At 36.1% G+C, this 25,301-nt stretch overlaps 1 protein-coding gene across 1 annotated transcript in view; it reads left to right on the forward strand.

The window, feature by feature from the left end:
* The first annotated feature begins 5,789 nt into the window (after positions 1-5,789).
* The window catches only part of LOC124913117 (myosin-7-like), a 45,723-nt gene continuing 26,211 nt past the window's right edge, over positions 5,790-25,301 (forward strand). Inside the window, 2 exon segments of the mRNA XM_047453736.1 lie at positions 5,790-6,578; positions 6,894-7,215. Of these exon segments, the coding sequence (XP_047309692.1) occupies positions 5,790-6,578; positions 6,894-7,215 (1,111 nt within the window).

Consider the following 25,301-nt stretch of genomic DNA (forward strand, 5'->3'; position numbering starts at 1 on the left):
AACTGAATCTCAGAAGAAACAGTAAACATCCTCCTGAGCAAATTATAGGTGACCCTTCAGAACCTGTTCGAACTAGGAGTCAACTTCTGGAAGGATACTTTAACTCAGCTTTCATATCCCAGATTGAACCGAAAAGGATAGATGAAGCATTGTCAGATCCGGATTGGATCTTGGGAATGCAAGAAGAGCTAAACCAGTTCGAGAGTAGTAAAGTCTGGTACTTAGTTCCCAGACCGAAAGATCAATCGGTCATAGGAACAAGATGGGTATTCAGAAACAAACTCAATGAGGACGGTTTGGTCACGAGGAACAAAGCCAGATTAGTGGCTCAAGGTTACAAACAGGAAGAGGGTATTGACTTTGAAGAGTCATTTGCTCCTGTAGCCAGGATTGAAGCCATTAGGATTTTTCTTGCATTTGCTGCTTTCAAAAACTTCAAAGTTTTTCAAATGGATGTTAAAAGTGCATTTCTGAACGGTGATCTACGTGAAGAAGTGTACGTTGAACAGCCACCCGGCTTCAAAAATGCTGCATTTCCAAACCATGTATACCGGCTGAACAAAGCTTTATACGGTCTAAAGCAAGCACCTAGAGCCTGGTATGATACGCTAACCGCATTTCTATTAGAGCATGATTTCACCATCGGTTCGGTGGATAAAACCTTGTTTAAGTTTGAAAAGAAGGAACATATCCTACTTGTTCAAATCTATGTAGATGATATTATTTTCGGTTCCACCGATCCAAAGCTTTGTGACAAGTTCTCAAAAATGATGACTGACAAATTTGAAATGAGTATGATGGGAGAATTAAGTTTCTTCCTAGGTCTTCAGGTCAAACAGCTCAAGGAAGGAACATTCATCAGTCAACCTAAATATACCAAGGAGCTGCTAAAGAAATTCGGTATGGACACATGCTCCTCGGCGGCCACTCCAATGAGCTCATCCATTAAACTGGACAGAGATGATGAAGGCCAATCAGTAGATCAGATTGCATACCGGGGCATGATCGGTTCCCTATTGTATCTAACAGCGAGTAGACCAGACATCCTGTTTGCAGTTGGTGTGTGTGGAAGATTCCAAGCAAATCCAAAGCAATCCCATTACACAGCCGCAAAGAGGATACTGAAGTATCTAAAAGGCACTCCTGATGTCGGTCTGTGGTACCCAAAAGACTCATCCTTTAATCTGACAAGCTATTCAGACGCAGATTATGCAGGATGCAAGATCGATAGGAAAAGCACCAGTGGAACATGTCAGTTCCTAGGTGACCGACTGGTGTCATGGCACAGCAAGAAACAAACATCGGTGGCTACATCAACCGCAGAGGCTGAATACTTGGCGGCCGGAAGCTGCTGCTCTCAACTCCTCTGGATCCAACAGCAGCTGAAGGACTTCGGTATCATAGCCGAAGAGTCCCCGATCTTCTGTGACAACACAAGTGCCATTGCGATTACCTACAACCCGGTTCTCCACTCCAAAACCAAGCACATCGACATAAGGCATCATTTCATCCGAGAGCATGTCACGCTGAAGCATATCCGACTGGAATACGTACCGACCGATCAACAAGTAGCCGATATCTTCACGAAGCCACTGCAGGAAGCTAAGTTTTCTCAATTCAGACTTACTCTCGGCTTAACCGACATTAGCCAAATCCTTCCAAAGGATAATTAAAGGGAAATCGGTTCAGACAGACAAACCGGTAATTCTTCCTAAGATGTTGAACTTTGAATCTTCGGGGTGTTTGTGGAAGAACCGCCCAGTCTATCAGATAGAGTAAACCGACCGGCTACTTGGTGCATGCACCAAATAACCGCATCGGGATGAACAATTGATACCTGACCGGTTCGGAAGCAGGTTACCCTAGATTATTTGAATTTCAAACAAAAGAGGAATAGTTATCAGAGGTTAAAGGTATCTGTTCTGCATCATTGCCTTTTCAGAGTAAACCTGGTCGCGCCTAAAAAGACGTGAAGATCTTTTGATATCTTTCACTGTCCAGGCCTATGACCGACACCTACAACTATAAACCTGCCTATTTCATGCAAAGTTTCTTATCCTGCGGTTAATACATATCATCTCATTTAATGCCCGGATAATAGGTTAGCCCCAAAACCAGTATTTAAAGGAAGCACTCACTCACCAAAACACTCACAAAACAAAACACCCTCTCTATCACTAAGGCAAAAATGTCTCAGTTTACAAACATTCTTCAGGTTAATTTTGAATCGTGTTCCAACACCGATCATTACGACATCTATAAAATGATAAAATCCTTGGAGGATACCGGCCTCCAATACTTCCTTGATGATAAACTCACCATTTATCCTGGGTATGTTCTGGAGTTTTTCCAAAATGCCAGAGTGTTCAGAGGAATACCACACTTTGACACCCACATTCAATCTAAAGTGGGGGGTATTCTCTTTGACGTCACCGAGCAAGACTTCGCCCGGTGCTTCGGCTTGCCCAAACAAGGGCTAACAGATCTTAACCCCCCGGCCAACTTAAAGGCCGAGGTCTCACACAACCTAGCCCGGTCGAATGAGCCGGTGGATGACCACGGCAGCAAGGCCCACTTGAGAGCTGAATATCAGCTACTCAACGACGTGTTAGGAAGGGGCATTTTAGGAAAAGATGTCACTAACACTTACTGCGTGGCGGCTTTCAACATGATGGCGGCCATTGTCACCGGTGCGCCGGTGAACTGGTCTAGAGTGCTGTTTGACGTCCTTATTTGGATAATCGGCACCCGGTCAGTGGCCCTCATTCCCCAAGTAAGCCGACTTCTTGAGGAGCTTGGCGTCCCGACCTGTCCCGGCGAAGGTCTAAGTCATGCTCAGGTGCTCACAAGGGAAGGAACTGATTCATTCTATGAACAGTTTGAGAGAGAATGGAGGAGGGGGAACTTCAATCTCCCTCAAGATTTCAATTCCCGCGCTCGCTAAGTCACTCCTTCTTGCATCCGGTCGTTTTGCTGCATGTACCGGATGTATCCTTAACCAACTCAACTTTGATCATATCGGCTTCATCCATGTCTACTTCGGTTTTACTTGTGTTTTTCTTAACTTCATCATATCTGTATGTCATTTTCGGCATTGTCGCTACCATTTTCGGTTTCTATCTAATCAATATCGGTTATGTGTTAAATGCATTTAATGAGATAATCCCCATTAATGAGATAACTCCCAACCACCCGCACATTTAATTTCCAACTAATCTGGTCACTTCCCAACTAACACTTACCTCGAGCCTTGCAATCTGCCGCTTCCCCATGCATCTTGAAAAGGGAAAGATTCTCTTCCTTAATAAAACAAAACTGACCATCAATGCTCAGATTTTCCCTCCAAAACCGATCCTATATAAGGAGCCATCCTCCTCTCATTTTATCACATCCGAAAGTACAAATTCACTTGTATTCTTCTTGAATCTCTCTCTCAATACCATAATCATGCCGAGCCGAACTTTGGGAAACTTTCTAAGCGTCGACTTCGACTCATGTCTGGCAGAATGGGACTATGACCATCCAAAGAAAAACATGTTTGAATGCCTTATTGATACCGGCCTTCAAACCTTCCTCGAAGAATCCGGTCCTGTACTGATTGAGGATGTCAAGGCATTCTTCAGAAGTGCCTGCATCAGGGGCGACTACATTGTCTCTACGGTAAGGGACCACACCTTCTGGCTTGATGAAGCCGAATTCGCCATCCTTTTCAATCTGCCCAAAGAAGGGTTCTCTGATTTCCCGACTATGGAAGGACTTGATGCATTCTACTATGGATTACTCTGCTCTGCAACCCTTGATCCGGTGGAAACCTATGGGTTAAAAACCCGCCTCTGTCGTAGTGCTCAGCTCCTTCTTGAGATTGTCACTCGGTCCATTCTGTGTCAATCCCCAAATCAGCGGTATTCACAGAACACCTACAATATCATGACCCACATCTTCCACAAAACGACCATCAATTGGTCAGCGGTCCTCTTTCAAAACTTGAAGAACATGGTGCTGACCAAGAAAGGTCTCGGTTATGCACCTCACATCAGCAAGTTGATCCTCAAGTACCGGCCAGAATTTGGACCGGGTACACCGGCTTCCCCCTCAAACATTCTTGATGCAGATGCGGTGGAAGAGAAGTTTTCCAGAATGGTGCTTACTTTTTAAATGCCTATCTTTCGTATCATTCTATCGGCTTTCTCTCTGTACTGTCTCTTTGAATAAAATTTCGTTTTAGTTTCAATGACCGTTTCTCTTTATTCTTTGCGCATTTATCTAAGTAACCGAAAAAAAAATAACCTCGCTCTCATCCGGTATCATAAAATCTGATTAACACTGTTAATCAAAATGTCTGTCTAGACTTAGAAACCGCTCAATCATTCGGTCTCGAAGAAAGGAATGCGTCATCCATGACATAGGCAAATGGTTTTGGAGGGAAATCTCCCGCTCAAAGTTACCGCCCACCTTTTCACACTTAACCGCCCATAGTTTGGCGAACTTTCATCTTGGAGGGAAAATTCCCGCCCATTCATGATGGGACGGTTGGGCTTCCAAACCGTGCCTATAAAAGGGGCCTTCGGTCACTTTTCTTTCACTCTCACGCGATTCACTTTCTCTCTCTAAGCTTCTTAAACTCTCTGAAGCCGTTTTCTCTCATTCTCAAACTCTTTAACATGGGTCGTGATTCGGCGTTGTTCAAACTCTACTCTCAAGTAGATTTCGAGGAGATCCGGCAGAATGGGACGACCGAGGCAAAGGAAGTTATTGACCGGCTGATTAAAACCGGTCTGGGATATTTCCTAGACGGTCCCCACGTAATTTATAAGGAAGCGGTCGAAGAGTTCTTCAACACCGCAATCATCTCCTACGATAGGATCATCGCAACGGTTTGCGGTTCCCAAATCGAGATCACCGAAGCATTGGTGGCCGAGAGCTTGCGTCTCCCAACTACCGGCCAGGATGCAACGGCAGATATAGACGATGACACTTTTGAGACGGCTTGCCACTTCTTATCGGCAACCAATGAGCCGATCACTACATCCGGAAGTAAACAAATGCTGAAGCCGGAATATATCCCGGCATGTGACGTTTTCTCCAGGGCGATACTGGCAAGGGGAGGAAATTTCAGCAACCTCACCAAAGACAAAATCAAGATGATAATCGGTCTGTTGGAAGGAAAAGAGGTTAACTGGGCAAGATCAGTGTTCGGTAACCTCATGGACATGGTGAGACCGGATTCAACCCGGTCGTGGGGATATGCCGTGCCCCTCGGTAAGATCTTCCTCCACCTGAATATCAACGTTGGTCCCGGTGTTGCGTTAACAAAACGTTGCCTCATTAGATCGAGGCAATTCCTTACAAGAACGCAGTCGACCTCCAGTTCCATAGGTGGCCGAAAGAAGAAAGCCGCAAAGAAAGATGCCTCAGCAAAAGCAAAGATCGGAGGAAAGAAGAAGGAAAAGATAACCTTCGCAGACCCACCACAACAAACAGAAGATGAGGAGTGGGCCCCTGAGGAAACCGACACGGAGAGGACCGTTGATGGAACGGTCAATGACGACGATCATTCGGCTCGGAGTCCGAACGATGCCGAACAAAGCGCTAATCCTGAGACCACCGAGGGTGAAGACGGGGTTGATGAAAGAGTCAATGATGAAGGCCACAACAAGGAGGAGGCCGACGAAGCAGAGGCCAATAGATTAATCCAGAAAATTATTCAGGGCATTAACCAGCGAGCCGACGACGTTGAACATTTATATCTGGAGTGGCATGAGAACCGGTTCAGTACAACATATAGAGAAATGCTACCGGACCTCTCGGGAAAAGAATGCTACGACAGATTGGAGGAAGTGGAGAACCTGATGTTGAGCCTCACAAAATCCAACACAATCCAAGAGGTAGAGAGCCGAACTTGTCTCTTGTTACCGAGGTTCAAACTTCGGAATCTAAGAAAGCGCATCCGGAGAATTAAGAAAGAATTCTACGAGACGGGATCGGTGGATACCGTAGCACCGCTGGTGTTGACAACGCTTGCAAAAGTCAAAATAGAATTACTTCAAGAAATCGAGCGGCTGGAAACAATATGCAGCCGAATGCAAGTACCGGTCTACACTGCTCCGGTAATCGACAGGTTCCCAGCTAACTGTCCAACACCTCCAAGGGAGGTTGAGGTACCGATTTCAGAGATTGAGGCACCGATCTTAGAGGTTGAGGTTCCAAATTTAGTAGTTGCGGTTCCAAACTTGGAAGTTGAGGTACCGAACTTAGAGGATGCGGCACAATTAGAACCTCCAAATCAAGAGGATGCACCGTTAAATCTCGATGAAAGAGCCGATCCTGATCCCACCAAGAACGCGTCTCCCTCACCACCGGAAGTCACCGCCTCAGTCCCTCCTAAAGAATGGATTGATGACAGACTTCAAGAGTTTGAAGCATCAGTTTCGAAGCGGGTTGAGGACCGACTTCAGCAGCTTGACGCATCCTTATCAGAGCGGATCGATGACCGCGTTCAAGAACACGACGTGTCCAAGTTTCAACCGTTCAAGGATAGATGCAACAACATATTTGATTCGGCCCTGAAGTTCACCGATGTGACAAAACAGCTTATGGATCAACATCAAGCACGCCTAGCAGAACTCAGCACCGGACTATAGGAAGAGGCCGGTGAGCGCGAAAAGTGTGTACAGAGAACCGCAACTCTAGAGGATGTGACCTTCAACCTGAAGAAGGATTTCGAACGGGTCAACGCAACAATCGACCGGGTCTCGGTACTGGAAAAGAAAAACGAAGATCTCGTGGCCGAAGTAAAGGCACTTACCGCACAGATGGCCGAAATTCTAAAGGCTAAGGAGAACGCAGATGCCGCGGCTATAGAGGCTGATGCTCTAGTGGCTAAAAGGGTCCAGGATGCGCTGGACGCCGAAGCTAGCAAGAATAAAGGGGCGCCGCGATCGTCTCAACAGACCGAAGCAGATTTGGAAGCCGAAAGAATAAGAAGAGCCGAGGCCTTATACCCAGGGTATGCCGAGAAAGTGGCCAGTCAGGCTGCGGAGGATGCCGCACGATTGGAAGAGCAAAAACGGAACCTGGCCGAATTTGCAAAGGCAAACGAGAAGAAGAAGAAGGCGGCCGCCTCCGCTTCAGCACCGACAAAAAGAAAGAGGGTGACTCCTAAGAAAGTTCGGATAGTCGAGATGCTCAATGAAATCTCCGAACCGGTCACTACGGGTACTTCGCAGCAAGACGACCTAGTCGAGGACGAAGTCGAGGAACAACTGCGGTCCCGATCGAAAAGACAACGATCCTCCCAACAGACCAGGCAACCGCAACCGACGAAAAAGAAGAGTGCCTATGACTTCACAGATTCTGAATAGGGACTATCCTTCCTTTCTTACTTGCCTTAGTATTTATGCTTTGTCTTTTCCGGTCACCTATAAATATATATAAAGTTATTTTTGAATCCGGCCTTATTTTGCATTCTTACTTAGTTTTGATAATTTTAAATAAAATAATCAAAAAGGGAGAAATTGTTAGATAAAAGATAAAGACTCTTCCAAAACTTCTCTCTCAAAATTTTTCGAAAAATTATCTAAGTCTTTTTCAAAGACCGGCCAAACAAAACAACCGGCCTACGGTTGCAAACTTACATGATTTTGATAATTTTAAATAAAATAATCAAAAAGGGAGAAATTGTTAGATAAATTCATACCGGTTCAAATAAACCTAACTTAAACAAACCTTCCATGCAGGAACAAGGAACCGGACCGGATGAACAAGAGAATCAACTGAAGAAACCGAACCGGTCAAGCTACCAAACCGATCAAGAGTATTCGGAACATGACCGCACAAAGGGAGAAATCGGCCAAAGCTTAAAACCGGAACCATCAAACAGCCGATTATCCACAAGACAAGAATAACCGGAAGAAGTCCGGTTACTTCACTACCAAAAGACATTCGGCCAAGTCAAGCGGCCGACCAATACAAGAAGACAATTTGGGTATCTGTTGAGAATGATATCAAAGGAACAGACTGAATACTTCCATATCCATGCAAGTCTGAGGAAAGACTGTAGGCTGCAGAAAACAGTACTACCGGATCCTTCTACTTCGGGATAAGCCAGAAAGAAAATCTTCAAAGTACAAACAACTGTCCAAAGAGACAGTATCTATATCAAGTAAAAGACAAACCCGGTAGGTTTGCCTTACAGACCGGCAGGTCTGAGACAGGATACCAGGTCTGAGATTGACCATCAGGTCTGAGGAGACGACCGCAGGTCTAAGACACTGAATCATTGCACCTCTGATCAGCCAATCAGATTCAAGGCAGTGAAATATGACCGTTGGCATATTTCACCTATAAAAGGAGGCAGTTGCAGAAGAGTAAATGCGGGACATTAAGAGACATCAAGCTAGATAAGTGAAGCGTTGAGAGCATTTACTACAAGTGATAAAGCTGTGTTATTCTAAGAAAGCCTAAGCGCTAGATTCTAAGTGTGTGTTACAATTTCGGTGTGAATTGTAAGAGTGTTATCGAGCAGGAAATAAGTCTCGATCGAATTGTACTTGTATTCCTTAGTGAATATCCTTCTCGCGGCTTCGAGAGGAAGGGGTGACGTAGGAGTTTTATCTCCGAACATCCATAAAATCTGTTGTGTTATTTACTTTCTGCCGGCTTCATTACATAACCGACTAACTTAACTACACCGCTCCAAACCTACTTTATACTAACCATACCGAACTTCCAGATTACCGAAACCGACTCACCATTCTTCAAATCTCCATCATCCGAAATCGATCTCGCCTATCATATAAGTGTGCCGCTTCAACCTGAAAGCAAACCTCTTCCGCGCTTGAACCTAGTTCAAGGGTTTGTGACAGGTTGTGTAGTATTGAAACCCCGGTGTTAATCTCTAACTGGATTAACCACCACCCTACGAGTGAGAACCGCTAACCGGTCCAACCCCCGGTCCACCAGCGGCGACCTAGATCCTAACACAAGGCTATAGATGATAACACCTTGAACAAAATATCAGACTGTGATAGTGCAAAGGAAGCCTGGGAAACGATCATTCAGATCCATGAGGGAAACGAAAGAACAAAGGAGAATAAAATCTTGGTGGCCACATAGAAATATGAAAACATCAGGATGAAACCGGGGGAAAACATGAAAGAATTCAGCAACCGGTTCACTAGTGTGGTCAACGAGCTTCAAACACTCGGAAAGAAGTATGACAACCGAGAAGTAATCATTAAAGCCTTAAGATCACTACTGAGTACTTGGGATATCAAGACCACCGTGATGAGGGAATCAAGCACCCTCGGGCAGATGAAGTTGCATGATGTGTTCGAGGATCTAAAAGCCTACGAGTTCGAGATCAAGTCTCGGATCGAAGATGAAGCATCCACATCAACCGCAACCAGAGCTTTGGTTACATCGGTGGAACCGGCGGTCCAAGTATCAACCGTTCCGGCTCCAGTCAAAAGCGCTGATCAAATCAGTGAAGATGTGATGGCGATGCTAGCTCAGAAATTTGGGAGATTCATGAAGAAAAGCCAGCCACCATCTAACAACGATTTTAATTATAACTATGTAGATAAATCAAATAAAAGATGCTATAACTGTGACGGTTTTGGACATTTCAGGTCAGAATGTAGAAAACCAAGGAGAGAAGATAGAAAACCGGAAGGAAACTATCAAGGGAACAACTATCAAAGCAATCGGTACCAGGGAAACAACTACCAAGGGAATAACTACCGGAGAAATGATAATCAACGAAACGACTACCGGAGAAACGATGATCAGCATACAGACGAAGGAAAGGAGATTCAGAAAGCACTCATTGCATCCGACGGTGGAAGTGAGTGGGCGTACTCCGATAATGAAGACAGTGAAGAAAGAGTGACCTGTTTCATGGCAAACGACGAAGAGGTATTTGATTTCTCTTCTAACGAGTTTACCAAAGAAGATTTGATTTCTGCACTCAACGAAATGGTCGCTGAGTTCAGAAACATATCTGCGTACATACCAACTCCGGTAGAATCTAAAACCGTAAAGTCAAATAATGTCTCTGTTAAAACATGTGAAACCGAAATGTATGAACCGGATGAACTATTCTCCGATAATGAGAAGACAGTTTAACCGATAACTGAAATCGACGAACGAGCAATGTACGTCACGGTTGCGTGGGAGAGATCCCGTCAAGCTGTAAAACAAATGTGTAATTATAAAAGACACCCTAAATGTAGGTTTGGTATCGGTTACGAACCAAATAAACAAAATGAATCAAAACAATCTAACGGGATGAAACTCACAAAAGACAATCTTCCATTTATAAGATTTGTCAAGAGTTCAACAACCGAAAATGACTTAAAACCGGAAGAAGAACTTAAGTATGTAAGCCCTACTGAATTGGAAAACTAGCTTCATCCTAAGAGAAGGAAAGCCAACCGGAAACCAAACAAACCAAACAAAACTCGATCTCAAAGAAACTCATCACAACATAAGGCATTTTTGAGCAACAGTCAAGAAGTTAAGCCAAATATTATAAGAACAGATACCGGGAAAGTGATCCGACTTATTCAAGTCTGGATCCCAAAGGGACTAATCAACCATGGACCCAACTGAATGTGGGTACCAAAAGGGTGTAAATAATTTTCTGTTGCAGGTTAGGAGGAGCAACCGGCTAAAGAATTCGGAATGGTATCTGGACAGTGGATGTTCAAGACATATGACTGGAAACGAAGAGCTACTAACCGACATCAAGTATGAAACCGGAGCAATCATAACCTTCGGTGACAACTCGAAAGGTAAAACCGTGGGCAAGGGTAAGATTGTCCATGGTAATCTATCCATAAGTAATGTATTGCTGGTAGAAGAACTGCGTTTTAACTTGTTAAGTATAAGTCAAATGTGTGATGTGGGTTACAAAGTTGAATTTCATAAAAACGCATGTTTAGTTAAGAATCAGGATAATGATATTCTTTTAACCGGTAACCAAATGGGAAATATTTACAAAGTAAATTGGAAAACTGATTTTGAAAAACTTGTGTGTATGATAGCCGGAAATGATCCAAACTGGCTTTTGGCATAAACGGCTAAACCATTTGAATTTCAAAACAATTAACTTCATATGTTCCAAGGAACTAGTTCACGGTTTTCCAAATGTTAAGTTTTCAAAAGATAAAGTATGTGTTGCATGTCAAATGGGCAAACAAGTAAAGTCATCTTTCAAAAGCAAAGGAAATTATCAATCTGAACGATGTTTAGAACTTTTGCATATGGATTTGTTTGGTCCGGTTAAAGTAACCAGTTTAGGAGGCATGCATTATACTATGGTAGTTATTGATGATTATTCTAAATTTACTTGGGTAACTTTTCTAGCTTCTAAAAACCAAGCAACTCCAAACCTGATCAAACTGATCTTGAGAATACAAAATGAAAAATCTATTCGAGTAAACAAAATCAGAAGTGATAGAGGAACGGAATTTATAAACAGCAATTTAACAACTTTTCTTGATGATTCCGGTATTAGACACGAGTTGTCTAGTGCCAGAACTCCTCAACAAAACGGCCTGGCTGAGAGAAGAAACCGAACTCTCAAGGAAGCCGCAAGGTCAATGATAGTTGATTCGGGCATTGCTCAAAAGTTTTGGGCTGAAGCTATCAACACCGCATGCTACACACAAAACCGATCTTTAGTAACTAAACGCTTTTCCAAAACTCCTTTTGAAATTTACTATGATCAAATTCTAAGCGTACGGTATTTTCGAATTTTTGGTAGCAAATGTTTTGTTCACAATAACGGCAAGAATTACTTGACCGCTTTTGATGTTAAATCCGATGAGGGAATAATTATGGGATATTCAGCTGTAAGTAAAGCCTACAGGATATACAATACTATGACTTTAACAGTTGAAGAAACCGCACACGTTGTTTTCGATGAATCGGTTGAACGAAACACTGCATTACCCTTCGATCTTCACAATAGAATGGAAAATTTCTGATGATGAAGACGAGGTTCCGGTTTTTAGACGATTTGTCAAGGACCAAGCGGTTGATGCTGAACCTCAGCCTGATCAAGCTGCTTTACCGTAGAAAGTTGACTCTTCAGTTTCTACTGAAGAAATCGGTCGGTCTGACTCTGTTCAACATACCGATCAGTCTAACCTTGATCAGCCAACCGAAAGCTTGATAGACACGTCTCGGATAAACCTCAGAAGGAACAAATTGTCAACAAAGCATAAATGGGTTACCTCCTCTACCTCACAGAATGGGTGAAAGATGTATGGACGATTCTTTCGGAACATCGCGAAGATGCTCTCAAAGATCGCCATGATAGCTACAAAAATTAAACATTTTGAAGCATTGATTAATTTGTACTAACTTTATAATTTTATATTTTAAAATTATTAATCTTAAATAAAATTTGAAGCGTTAGTCTTTTAAATTTATTTATATTTTTTTTATATATTATTTAAAATAATTTTTTTAATAATAAATAGAAGGATGCTTTAAAATATAATGGGTGTGCTCTAATTTGAAATATTCTAAAGTTTGATTGTCATATTTAAAGTCCAAATTTTAATAATCTTAGTTATTTAATTTTTTTTCTTTCTAATAAACATTTTCTTTTGATAAACTTTATCAGATATAATTTTGTTAAATAATTATTAAATATGCGAAAGTTTTACCGCGAATGTATAGGGAAGTGATGTAAAAGAGAAACTGGATGACTCAATATAATTTCAAATATTTATTTAACTCTCTCCTATTCATTAATAATTTCTCTCTTCTCTTTATTAATAATTTATTTTTTATCTCTTCAATCTTTATTAATAATTTATTTATATTATAAATTTGTAAATATATGTTTATATATTTTATTATTTAATTTATTTATTTAAAAAAAATAGAATAATAATAGGGAAATAATAAATCAAATAAATAAATAATAAAATATATATGGAAAAGAATAATAAAATAAATATAAAAATTCTTTATTTTTTAAATTAATTATTTCTCTCCTCTATTCATATATATTAATAATTTATTTATTTGTTTGTTTTTAAAATGGGTTATAATAGGGAAAATAAGAATTAGTATCTAACTCAAATCTTACATACTAATATTCAAAATAAATATAACACAATCTATCAATTATTAATATTCAAAGTAAATAAAAAAACACATTTTGAAAATATATAACATTTTGAGTTAATTCATTGGATTTATAATACATTATATTAGAAAATAAAATATGAAAACAAAATTAAAGAGAGGGAGAAATAGTTAATTAAAAAAAATTATATTTTATTTATTATTTTATTAAATATATATTTATCAAATATAATATATAATTGAAAATATATATTTTTTTATTTTTTTTTTATTTTATTTATTATTTTCCCTATTAATATTTAAAATAAGAGATAAAAAATGAATTATTAATGAATATAAAAGAGAAATTATTAATGAATAGGAGAGAGATAAATAAACATTTGAAATTATACTTAGTCGTAGTCACCCTTCCCCATTATACATTCACTATAAAACTTTAGCTCTCCTATCATTACTCCTAGCGCACGAATGTAAGTTAACACATATATTAACTAAAAAAACATGAAAAAAAAAATTAAAAATCATAAAAGAAAAATTACATTTTTTGTTTTTTTCGTCTTAATAAATCTTCGTTCAGCGAACAATCACTAAATCCTTGTAGTTGCTACTTAAATCCACCATTCAAATGGATTCCTTTGTGTTATTTTTTGAGTATCTAATATAAATAAATATTATAATAGTTAGTCTAAGTTGTAAACATAAAAAAAGTATACGATGAAATAATAAGTAGAATGAATATCGATAACTGGACAATATTTTTTACTATATTTTTTTAAGGTTGCAAGGATCGTAATTGAACACAACACAAGGAATCATAAGTTCTAATTTCTCAAAATTTATGATTATAAATATCATTTAAAAGTTCTACAAATTCGAGACTATAAATATCAAACAAAACTCTTATTCATAATGTCGATTCAATCGAAACTTATCCAAATTAAATTACAAAGATCAATAAATGCGATTGAAATCATCATCCGATAAGGATTTAGTCGATCTACACATTCAAACAATAAAATTGCTGTTCAAAATTTCTCTTTTTATGTTCTTGCAGATAATTTCATTTTAAATGGAATAGATGAAAAAGTAATAGAGAATAAAAGTATAATATCAAAAGGCTAAGAGTTTAGTAACATTCTCAATAAACATCTTATTATTTCAATTTCAAATCACCAAAATATAGAATAGTGACAAGAAAAATAAATAATTTTATTATCAAATGTAAAGACAAATACATATATAAATACCAAAATAATGTAGATAATAAACAACTAGCAATATAACATTGAAGTTAAAATATGTCAAAAAATAATAATAATAAAGTTAATAATAATAATAATAATAATAAAGTATTCATTATTTATGAATTTATTTATACCACCTAATAATTTGTCTAAAATTTTGTAAAATGAAACTCATTTTTTTGTTGTATTAATTTGTTTTATTTGATGTTAATTATTTGGATAAATTATTAATATATATGAATTTAAGGTTGTAATAATATTTAATATCCGTTAATTTTATTTCCATTAATTAGTTATAAATTAGAATGAAACTGAATGATTTATTTTATGGATGGGAGGTTATAATAATATTTATTATCGTTAATGAACATATTAAATGTGAGTATATTTTTTTACAATTTAAATCTCCTAAATAGTTTTCATAATTAATATTAATATTTAATGCAAATCTCAAAATAGAAATTAAAGGGTTTGTTTTATTTGATGTTAATTATTTGGATAAATTATTAATATATATGAATTGAAGGTTGTAATAAAATTTATTATCCGTTAATTTTATTTCTATTAATTAGTTATAAATTATAATGAAACTGAATGATTTATTTTATGGATGGGAGGTTATCAATGTAAGTATATTTTTTTACAATTTAAATCTCCTAAATAGTTTTCATAATTAATATTAATATTTAATGTAAATCTCAATAATTATATATGACTTTTTAGATGAGAATGGTTTATTTTATTTGAATTTATTTATAAATAATCAAATTATTTAGATGAAATATTTAATAAAAAATATTAATATATATAGATGGTAGGTTATATTTATTGAGTTTATTTTTACTAACATTTATTTTTATAAAAATAGGAGTATCAAAAATTACAATATACCATAAAATAGAAGTTGCACAATAAAATTAAATTGATAAAGCACATTATTATTTCATTAAAATTAAGAGTATTAAACAAAATACTTGATCTTCAATTATTCCAAGTTAGTGTATACATGTAAAGATACAAATCTAGAGCTAAACACAATTATTTCAAAATTAAAGTATTTTAAGTAAACAAACATTCAGAAGTACAATAGCTTGCATCCAGAAGTATAATGATCTACAATGGTTGAAAGTACCTGAAATAAACCAAACAAAATCAGGAATTAATGTAATAGAAAAATTAAAAAATCTTTTTGCAAACGAATTTTATGATAAAATGATCTAAATTTCTAATTTACCAATGCTCACACCTCCAGGCATGATAACACGATTATCACCAAAACAATTTTGCATAACCATGATAGCACCATTATCGCCTTGAATCCAATGAACCCATCATCTCCATCAAAACATCAATTGAAATATTAAAAATCAACCTATTAAAGTGATGACTAAAAGTACTTGAAACCAACCAAACAAATCGAGAATTCTTATATATAAAGTAAGACTTAAGGAGAGACGAAACATAATAGAGAAGAAAAGTTATATTTCAAGAACTAATAAAAATATATGATAAGAAGTTTAGACTTGAGCTCAAGAGTTCATACCACATTACACAAATATGGATCTTCTTTGAAATAACTGAAAGTCTCGTTCTCCCTATGAAAATGACAACATACCTCAACAAAAACTCAAGAAAAATGATAAGAAAAATTAAGTAAAGTTAATTTTTGAACCGGCTAGAAAAACTAAACAGTTGTTAACCTCTATGTGCAGGAACAAATCAAATCGTATGAACTGGCTGGAGCTTCATCAACCGGATGTTGAAATACCTCAAAGAAAATCAGTTCCAAGTGATCAAGTCAAGATCAAAGGAACCGGTTTTTAACTCTCTCAAGAGACCGGCTAGCAAAGACAAAATTCACATTCCAGCCGGATCATATTATGTAAGAGGCAAAACCGAAACTACAACTTACAGAAGTGACGTAGTATGACGAAATAGACGTGTCTCGAAGGAATAAAAGAAGATCAGATCCGATCGGAAGCATGCGAGGAAAGCAATGATGATTTACTGATCCGATGTTGACAACCGGAGGTGCATGCCTGACACGTGTTCGAATCTGCAAACCGGCAACGTCACATTTTCCTGAGGAATCCTTGTATGCTTGCCAAGTGTTGAGGAAGGTGAAACGTGCAAGTAACCTCCCTGCACCGGCGTGATAATGATCAACCAATCCCACGACGAGAGAAGAAAATGACCGTTGGGATCTCATCTACTATAAAAGGAAGATGAAGCGTCCTCATTTAATACGAATCACATCCTTCTGAGAAAAAAGCGATAAGTTACAAAAATCTTAGAGAGATAAACTTTTACGATCCAAAACCGGTGTGTCATAAACCGGAAGCTTTCTGTGTCTTGTTGTGTTGTGTTATTGTATTACATCAAGAGTGAGTTGGTGTAACCGGCGAGTAGCGAGTTGGGCTCGACCGGCAGTATTGTTGTTGTAACTTTAAAAGTTAGTGGAGATCCTTCTCATAACCTGAGAAGAAGGGGTGACGTAGGAGGGTTTGCTCCAAACATCCATAAAAAATGTTGTCTCGTGTCACTTCTTTCGTTTCATTACTTACTCAATTAACCTAACCTCAAACCAAATTAATCGTACTCCGTAAACCGGTCCACTCATATCTCTAAAACTGACTCCTTCTAAACATCATCTAAGTCGCATACGTTGCTTCAGACTGAAATAGACATTTCCGCCCTTGAATCCGGTTCAAGAGTCTGTGACAGTTTGTGTTGTGCTGAGAACGGTTATAGTCTCTAACCAGACTATCACCAAAGAGTGTTGTGTGTTGTAAGCGGTCACCCTTCCTGAAACCGGAAACACCCCGGTCCTCCAAAGGCGTCCCCGATCCTAACAAGTGGTATCAGAGCGAGGTTCTTAGCACTCAAGCAACCGAAGAAGATGGGAATCATGACCCACATCGACAAGCCACCAATGCTAAACAGCGAAACGTTTAGCAGTTGGAAGAAACAGATGTATTTACATCTGATTACATTAGATGATGAGATGAGTCGAGTCTTGAAAGAGGAACCGATCAAAATCAACAAGGAGGCAGACCAATGGACAAATGAAGATCGAAGACGAAGTAACCTGGACAACCATTGCATGAGGCACATCTACAAGGCTATAGATGATAACACCTTGAACAAAATATCAGACTGTGATAGTGCAAAGGAAGCCTGGGAAACGATCATTCAGATCCATGAGGGAAACGAAAGAACAAAGGAGAATAAAATCTTGGTGGCCACATAGAAATATGAAAACATCAGGATGAAACCGGGGGAAAACATGAAAGAATTCAGCAACCGGTTCACTAGTGTGGTCAACGAGCTTCAAACACTCGGAAAGAAGTATGACAACCGAGAAGTAATCATCAAAGCCTTAAGATCACTACTGAGTACTTGGGATATCAAGACCACCGTGATGAGGGAATCAAGCACCCTCGGGCAGATGAAGTTGCATGATGTGTTCGAGGATCTAAAAGCCTACGAGTTCGAGATCAAGTCTCGGATCGAATATGAAGCATCCACATCAACCGCAACCAGAGCTTTGGTTACATCGGTGGAACCGGCGGTCCAAGTATCAACCGTTCCGGCTCCAGTCAAAAGCGCTGATCAAATCAGTGAAGATGTGATGGCGATGCTAGCTCAGAAATTTGGGAGATTCATGAAGAAAAGCCAGCCACGATCTAACAACGATTTTAATTATAACTATGTAGATAAATCAAATAAAAGATGCTATAACTGTGACGGTTTTGGACATTTCAGGTCAGAATGTAGAAAACCAAGGAGAAAAGATAGAAAACCGGAAGGAAACTATCAAAGGAACAACTATCAAAGCAATCGGTACCAGGGAAACAACTACCAAGGGAATAACTACCGGAGAAATGATAATCAACGAAACGACTACCGGAGAAACGATGATCAGCATACAGACGAAGGAAAGGAGATTCAGAAAGCACTCATTGCATCCGACGGTGGAAGTGAGTGGGCGTACTCCGATAATGAAGACAGTGAAGAAAGAGTGACCTGTTTCATGGCAAACGACGAAGAGGTATTTGATTTCTCTTCTAACGAGTTTACCAAAGAAGATTTGATTTCTGCACTCAACGAAATGGTCGCTGAGTTCAGAAACATATCTGCGTACATACCAACTCCGGTAGAATCTAAAACCGTAAAGTCAAATAATGTCTCTGTTAAAACATGTGAAACCGAAATGTATGAACCGGATGAACTATTCTCCGATAATGAGAAGACAGTTTAACCGATAACTGAAACCGACGAACGAGCAATGTACGTCACGGTTGCGTGGGAGAGATCCCGTCAAGCTGTAAAACAAATGTGTAATTATAAAAGACACCCTAAATGTAGGTTTGGTATCGGTTACGAACCAAATAAACAAAATGAATCAAAACAATCTAACGGGATGAAACTCACAAAAGACAATCTTCCATTTATAAGATTTGTCAAGAGTTCAACAACCGAAAATAACTTAAAACCGGAAGAAGAACTTAAGTATGTAAGCCCTACTGAATTGGAAAACTAGCTTCATCCTAAGAGAAGGAAAGCCAACCGGAAACCAAACAAACCAAACAAAACTCGATCTCAAAGAAACTCATCACAACATAAGGCATTTTTGAGCAACAGTCAAGAAGTTAAGCCAAATATTATAAGAACAGATACCGGGAAAGTGATCCGACTTATTCAAGTCTGGATCCCAAAGGGACTAATCAACCATGGACCCAACTGAATGTGGGTACCAAAAGGGTGTAAATAATTTTCTGTTGCAGGTTAGGAGGAGCAACCGGCTAAAGAATTCGGAATGGTATCTGGACAGTGGATGTTCAAGACATATGACTGGAAACGAAGAGCTACTAACCGACATCAAGTATGAAACCGGAGCAATCATAACCTTCGGTGACAACTCGAAAGGTAAAACCGTGGGCAAGGGTAAGATTGTCCATGGTAATCTATCCATAAGTAATGTATTGCTGGTAGAAGAACTGCGTTTTAACTTGTTAAGTATAAGTCAAATGTGTGATGTGGGTTACAAAGTTGAATTTCATAAAAACGCATGTTTAGTTAAGAATCAGGATAATGATATTCTTTTAACCGGTAACCAAATGGGAAATATTTACAAAGTAAATTGGAAAACTGATTTTGAAAAACCTGTGTGTATGATAGCCGGAAATGATCCAAACTGGCTTTTGGCATAAACGGCTAAACCATTTGAATTTCAAAACAATTAACTTCATATGTTCCAAGGAACTAGTTCACGGTTTTCCAAATGTTAAGTTTTCAAAAGATAAAGTATGTGTTGCATGTCAAATGGGCAAACAAGTAAAGTCATCTTTCAAAAGCAAAGGAAATTATCAATCTGAACGATGTTTAGAACTTTTGCATATGGATTTGTTTGGTCCGGTTAAAGTAACCAGTTTAGGAGGCATGCATTATACTATGGTAGTTATTGATGATTATTCTAAATTTACTTGGGTAACTTTTCTAGCTTCTAAAAACCAAGCAACTCCAAACCTGATCAAACTGATCTTGAGAATACAAAATGAAAAATCTATTCGAGTAAACAAAATCAGAAGTGATAGAGGAACGGAATTTATAAACAGCAATTTAACAACTTTTCTTGATGATTCCGGTATTAGACACGAGTTGTCTAGTGCCAGAACTCCTCAACAAAACGGCCTGGCTGAGAGAAGAAACTGAACTCTCAAGGAAGCCGCAAGGTCAATGATAGCTGATTCGGGCATTGCTCAAAAGTTTTGGGCTGAAGCTATCAACACCGCATGCTACACACAAAACCGATCTTTAGTAACTAAACGCTTTTCCAAAACTCCTTTTGAAATTTACTATGATCAAATTCTAAGCGTACGGTATTTTCGAATTTTTGGTAGCAAATGTTTTGTTCACAATAACGGCAAGAATTACTTGACCGCTTTTGATGCTAAATCCGATGAGGGAATAATGTTGGGATATTCAGCTGTAAGTAAAGCCTACAGGATATACAATACTATGACTTTAACAGTTGAAGAAACCGCACACGTTGTTTTCGATGAATCGGTTGAACGAAACACTGCATTACCCTTCGATCTTCACAATAGAATGGAAAATTTCTGATGATGAAGACGAGGATCCGGTTTTTAGACGATTTGTCAAGGACCAAGCGGTTGATGCTGAACCTCAGCCTGATCAAGCTGCTTTACCGTAGAAAGTTGACTCTTCAGTTTCTACTGAAGAAATCGGTCGGTCTGACTCTGTTCAACATACCGATCAGTCTAACCTTGATCAGCCAACCGAAAGCTTGATAGACACGTCTCGGATAAACCTCAGAAGGAACAAATTGTCAACAAAGCATAAATGGGTTACCTCCTCTACCTCACAGAATGGGTGAAAGATGTATGGACGATTCTTTCGGAACATCGCGAAGATGCTCTCAAAGATCGCCATGATAGCTACAAAAATTAAACATTTTGAAGCATTGATTAATTTGTACTAACTTTATAATTTTATATTTTAAAATTATTAATCTTAAATAAAATTTGAAGCGTTAGTCTTTTAAATTTATTTATATTTTTTTTTATATATTATTTAAAATAATTTTTTTAATAATAAATAGAAGGATGCTTTAAAATATAATGGGTGTGCTCTAATTTGAAATATTCTAAAGTTGATTGTCATATTTAAAGTCCAAATTTTAATAATCTTAGTTATTTAATTTTTTTCTTTCTAATAAACATTTTCTTTTGATAAACTTTATCAGGTATAATTTTGTTAAATAATTATTAAATATGCGAAAGTTTTACCGCGAATGTATAGGGAAGTGATGTAAAAGAGAAACTGGATGACTCAATATAATTTCAAATATTTATTTAACTCTCTCCTATTCATTAATAATTTCTCTCTTCTCTTTATTAATAATTTATTTTTTATCTCTTCAATCTTTATTAATAATTTATTTATATTATAAATTTGTAAATATATGTTTATATATTTTATTATTTAATTTATTTATTTAAAAATAATAGAATAATAATAGGGAAATAATAAATCAAATAAATAAATAATAAAATATATATGGAAAAGAATAATAAAATAATATAAAAATTCTTTATTTTTTAAATTAATTATTTCTCTCCTCTATTCATATATATTAATAATTTATTTATTTGTTTGTTTTTAAAATGGGTTATAATAGGGAAAATAAGAATTAGTATCTAACTCAAATCTTACATACTAATATTCAAAATAAATATAACACAATCTATCAATTATTAATATTCAAAGTAAATAAAAAACACATTTTGAAAATATATAACATTTTGAGTTAATTCATTGGATTTATAATACATTATATTAGAAAATAAAATATGAAAACAAAATTAAAGAGAGGGAGAAATAGTTAATTAAAAAAAATTATATTTTATTTATTATTTTATTAAATATATATTTATCAAATATAATATATAATTGAAAATATATATTTTTTTATTTTTTTTTATTTTATTTATTATTTTCCCTATTAATATTTAAAATAAGAGATAAAAATGAATTATTAATGAATATAAAAGAGAAATTATTAATGAATAGGAGAGAGATAAATAAACATTTGAAATTATACTTAGTCGTAGTCACCCTTCCCCATTATACATTCACTATAAAATTTTAGCTCTCCTATCATTACTCCTAGCGCACGAATGTAAGTTAACACATATATTAACTAAAAAAACATGAAAAAAAAAATAAAAATCATAAAAGAAAAATTACATTTTTTGTTTTTTTCGTCTTAATAAATCTTCGTTCAGCGAACAATCACTAAATCCTTGTAGTTGCTACTTAAATCCACCATTCAAATGGATTCCTTTGTGTTATTTTTTGAGTATCTAATATAAATAAATATTATAATAGTTAGTCTAAGTTGTAAACATAAAAAAAGTATACGATGAAATAATAAGTAGAATGAATATCGATAACTGGACAATATTTTATACTATATTTTTTTAAGGTTGCAAGGATCGTAATTGAACACAACACAAGGAATCATAAGTTCTAATTTCTCAAAATTTATGATTATAAATATCATTTAAAAGTTCTACAAATTCGAGACTATAAATATCAAACAAAACTCTTATACATAATGTCGATTCAATCAAAACTTATCCAAATTAAATTACAAAGATCAATAAATGCGATTGAAATCATCATCCGATAAGGATTTAGTCGATCTACACATTCAAACAATAAAATTGCTGTTCAAAATTTCTCTTTTTATGTTCTTGCAGATAATTTCATTTTAAATGGAATAGATGAAAAAGTAATAGAGAATAAAAGTATAATATCAAAAGGCTAAGAGTTTAGTAACATTCTCAATAAACATCTTATTATTTCAATTTCAAATCACCAAAATATAGAATAGTGACAAGAAAAATAAATAATTTTATTATCAAATGTAAAGACAAATACATATATAAATACCAAAATAATGTAGATAATAAACAACCAGCAATATAACATTGAAGTTAAAATATGTCAAAAAATAATAATAATAAAGTTAATAATAATAATAATAATAATAAAGTATTCATTGTTTATGAATTATTTATACCACCTAATAATTGTCTAAAATTTTGTAAAATGAAACTCATTTTTTTGTTGTATTAATTTGTTTTATTTGATGTTAATTATTTGGATAAATTATTAATATATATGAATTTAAGGTTGTAATAATATTTAATATCCGTTGATTTTATTTCCATTAATTAGTTATAAATTAGAATGAAACTGAATGATATGATTTATTTCATGGATGGGAGGTTATAATAATATTTATTATCGTTAATGAACATATTAAATGTGAGTATATTTTTTTACAATTTAAATCTCCTAAATAGTTTTCATAATTAATATTAATATTTAATGCAAATCTCAAAATAGAAATTAAAGGGTTTGTTTTATTTGATGTTAATTATTTGGATAAATTATTAATATATATGAATTGAAGGTTGTAATAAAATTTATTATCCGTTAATTTTATTTCTATTAATTAGTTATAAATTATAATGAAACTGAATGATTTATTTTATGGATGGGAGGTTATCAATGTAAGTATATTTTTTTACAATTTAAATCTCCTAAATAGTTTTCATAATTAATATTAATATTTAATGTAAATCTCAATAATTATATATGACTTTTTAGATGAGAATGGTTTATTTTATTTGAATTTATTTATAATAATCAAATTATTTAGATGAAATATTTAATAAAAAATATTAATATATATAGATGGTAGGTTATATTTATTGAGTTTATTTTTACTAACATTTATTTTTATAAAAATAGGAGTATCAAAAATTAAAATATACCATAAAATAGAAGTTGCACAATAAAATTAAATTGATAAAGCACATTATTATTTCATTAAAATTAAGAGTATTAAACAAAATACTTGATCTTCAATTATTCCAAGTTAGTGTATACATGTAAAGATACAAATCTAGAGCTAAACACAATTATTTCAAAATTAAAGTATTTTAAGTAAACAAACATTCAGAAGTACAATAGCTTGCATCAGAAGTATAATGATCTACAATGGTGAAAGTACCTGAAATAAACCAAACAAAATCAGGAATTAATGTAATAGAAAAATTAAAAAATCTTTTTGCAAACGAATTTTATGATAAAATGATCTAAATTTCTAATTTACCAATGCTCACACCTCCAGGCATGATAACACAATTATCACCAAAACAATTTTGCATAACCATGATAGCACCATTATCGCCTTGAATCCAATGAACCCATCATCTCCATCAAAACATCAATTGAAATATTAAAAATCAACCTATTAAAGTGATGACTAAAAGTACTTGAAACCAACCAAACAAATCGAGAATTCTTATATATAAAGTAAGACTTAAGGAGAGACGAAACATAATAGAGAAGAAAAGATATATTTCAAGAACTAATAAAAATATATGATAAGAAGTTTAGACTTGAGCTCAAGAGTTCATACCACATTACACAAATATGGATCTTCTTTGAAATAACTGAAAGTCTCGTTCTCCCTATGAAAATGACAACATACCTCAACAAAAACTCAAGAAAAATGATAAGAAAAATTAAGTAAAGTTAATTTTTGAACCGGCTAGAAAAACTAAACAGTTGTTAACCTCTATTGCAGGAACAAATCAAATCGTATGAACTGGCTGGAGCTTCATCAACCGGATGTTGAAATACCTCAAAGAAAATCAGTTCCAAGTGATCAAGTCAAGATCAAAGGAACCGGTTTTTAACTCTCTCAAGAGACCGGCTAGCAAAGACAAAATTCACATTCCAGCCGGATCATATTATGTAAGAGGCAAAACCGAAACTACAACTTACAGAAGTGACGTAGTAATGACGAAATAGACGTGTCTCGAAGGAATAAAAGAAGATCAGATCCGATCGGAAGCATGCGAGGAAAGCAATGATGATTTACTGATCCGATGTTGACAACCGGAGGTGCATGCCTGACACGTGTTCGAATCTGCAAACCGGCAACGTCACATTTTCCTGAGGAATCCTTGTATGCTTGCCAAGTGTTGAGGAAGGTGAAACGTGCAAGTAACCTCCCTGCACCGGCGTGATAATGATCAACCAATCCCACGACGAAAGAAGAAAATGATCGTTGGGATCTCATCTACTATAAAAGGAAGATGAAGCGTCCTCATTTAATACGAATCACATCCTTCTGAGAAAAAAGCGATAAGTTACAAAAATCTTAGAGAGATAAACTTTACGATCCAAAACCGGTGTGTCATAAACCGGAAGCTTTCTGTGTCTTGTTGTGTTGTGTTATTGTATTACATCAAGAGTGAGTTGGTGTAACCCGGCGAGTAGCGAGTTGGGCTCGACCGGTAGTATTGTTGTTGTAACTTTAAAAGTTAGTGGAGATCCTTCTCATAA

Source organism: Impatiens glandulifera, chromosome 8 (genome assembly GCF_907164915.1).
Source record: "Impatiens glandulifera chromosome 8, dImpGla2.1, whole genome shotgun sequence".
Taxonomy (NCBI): Eukaryota; Viridiplantae; Streptophyta; class Magnoliopsida; order Ericales; family Balsaminaceae; genus Impatiens; species Impatiens glandulifera.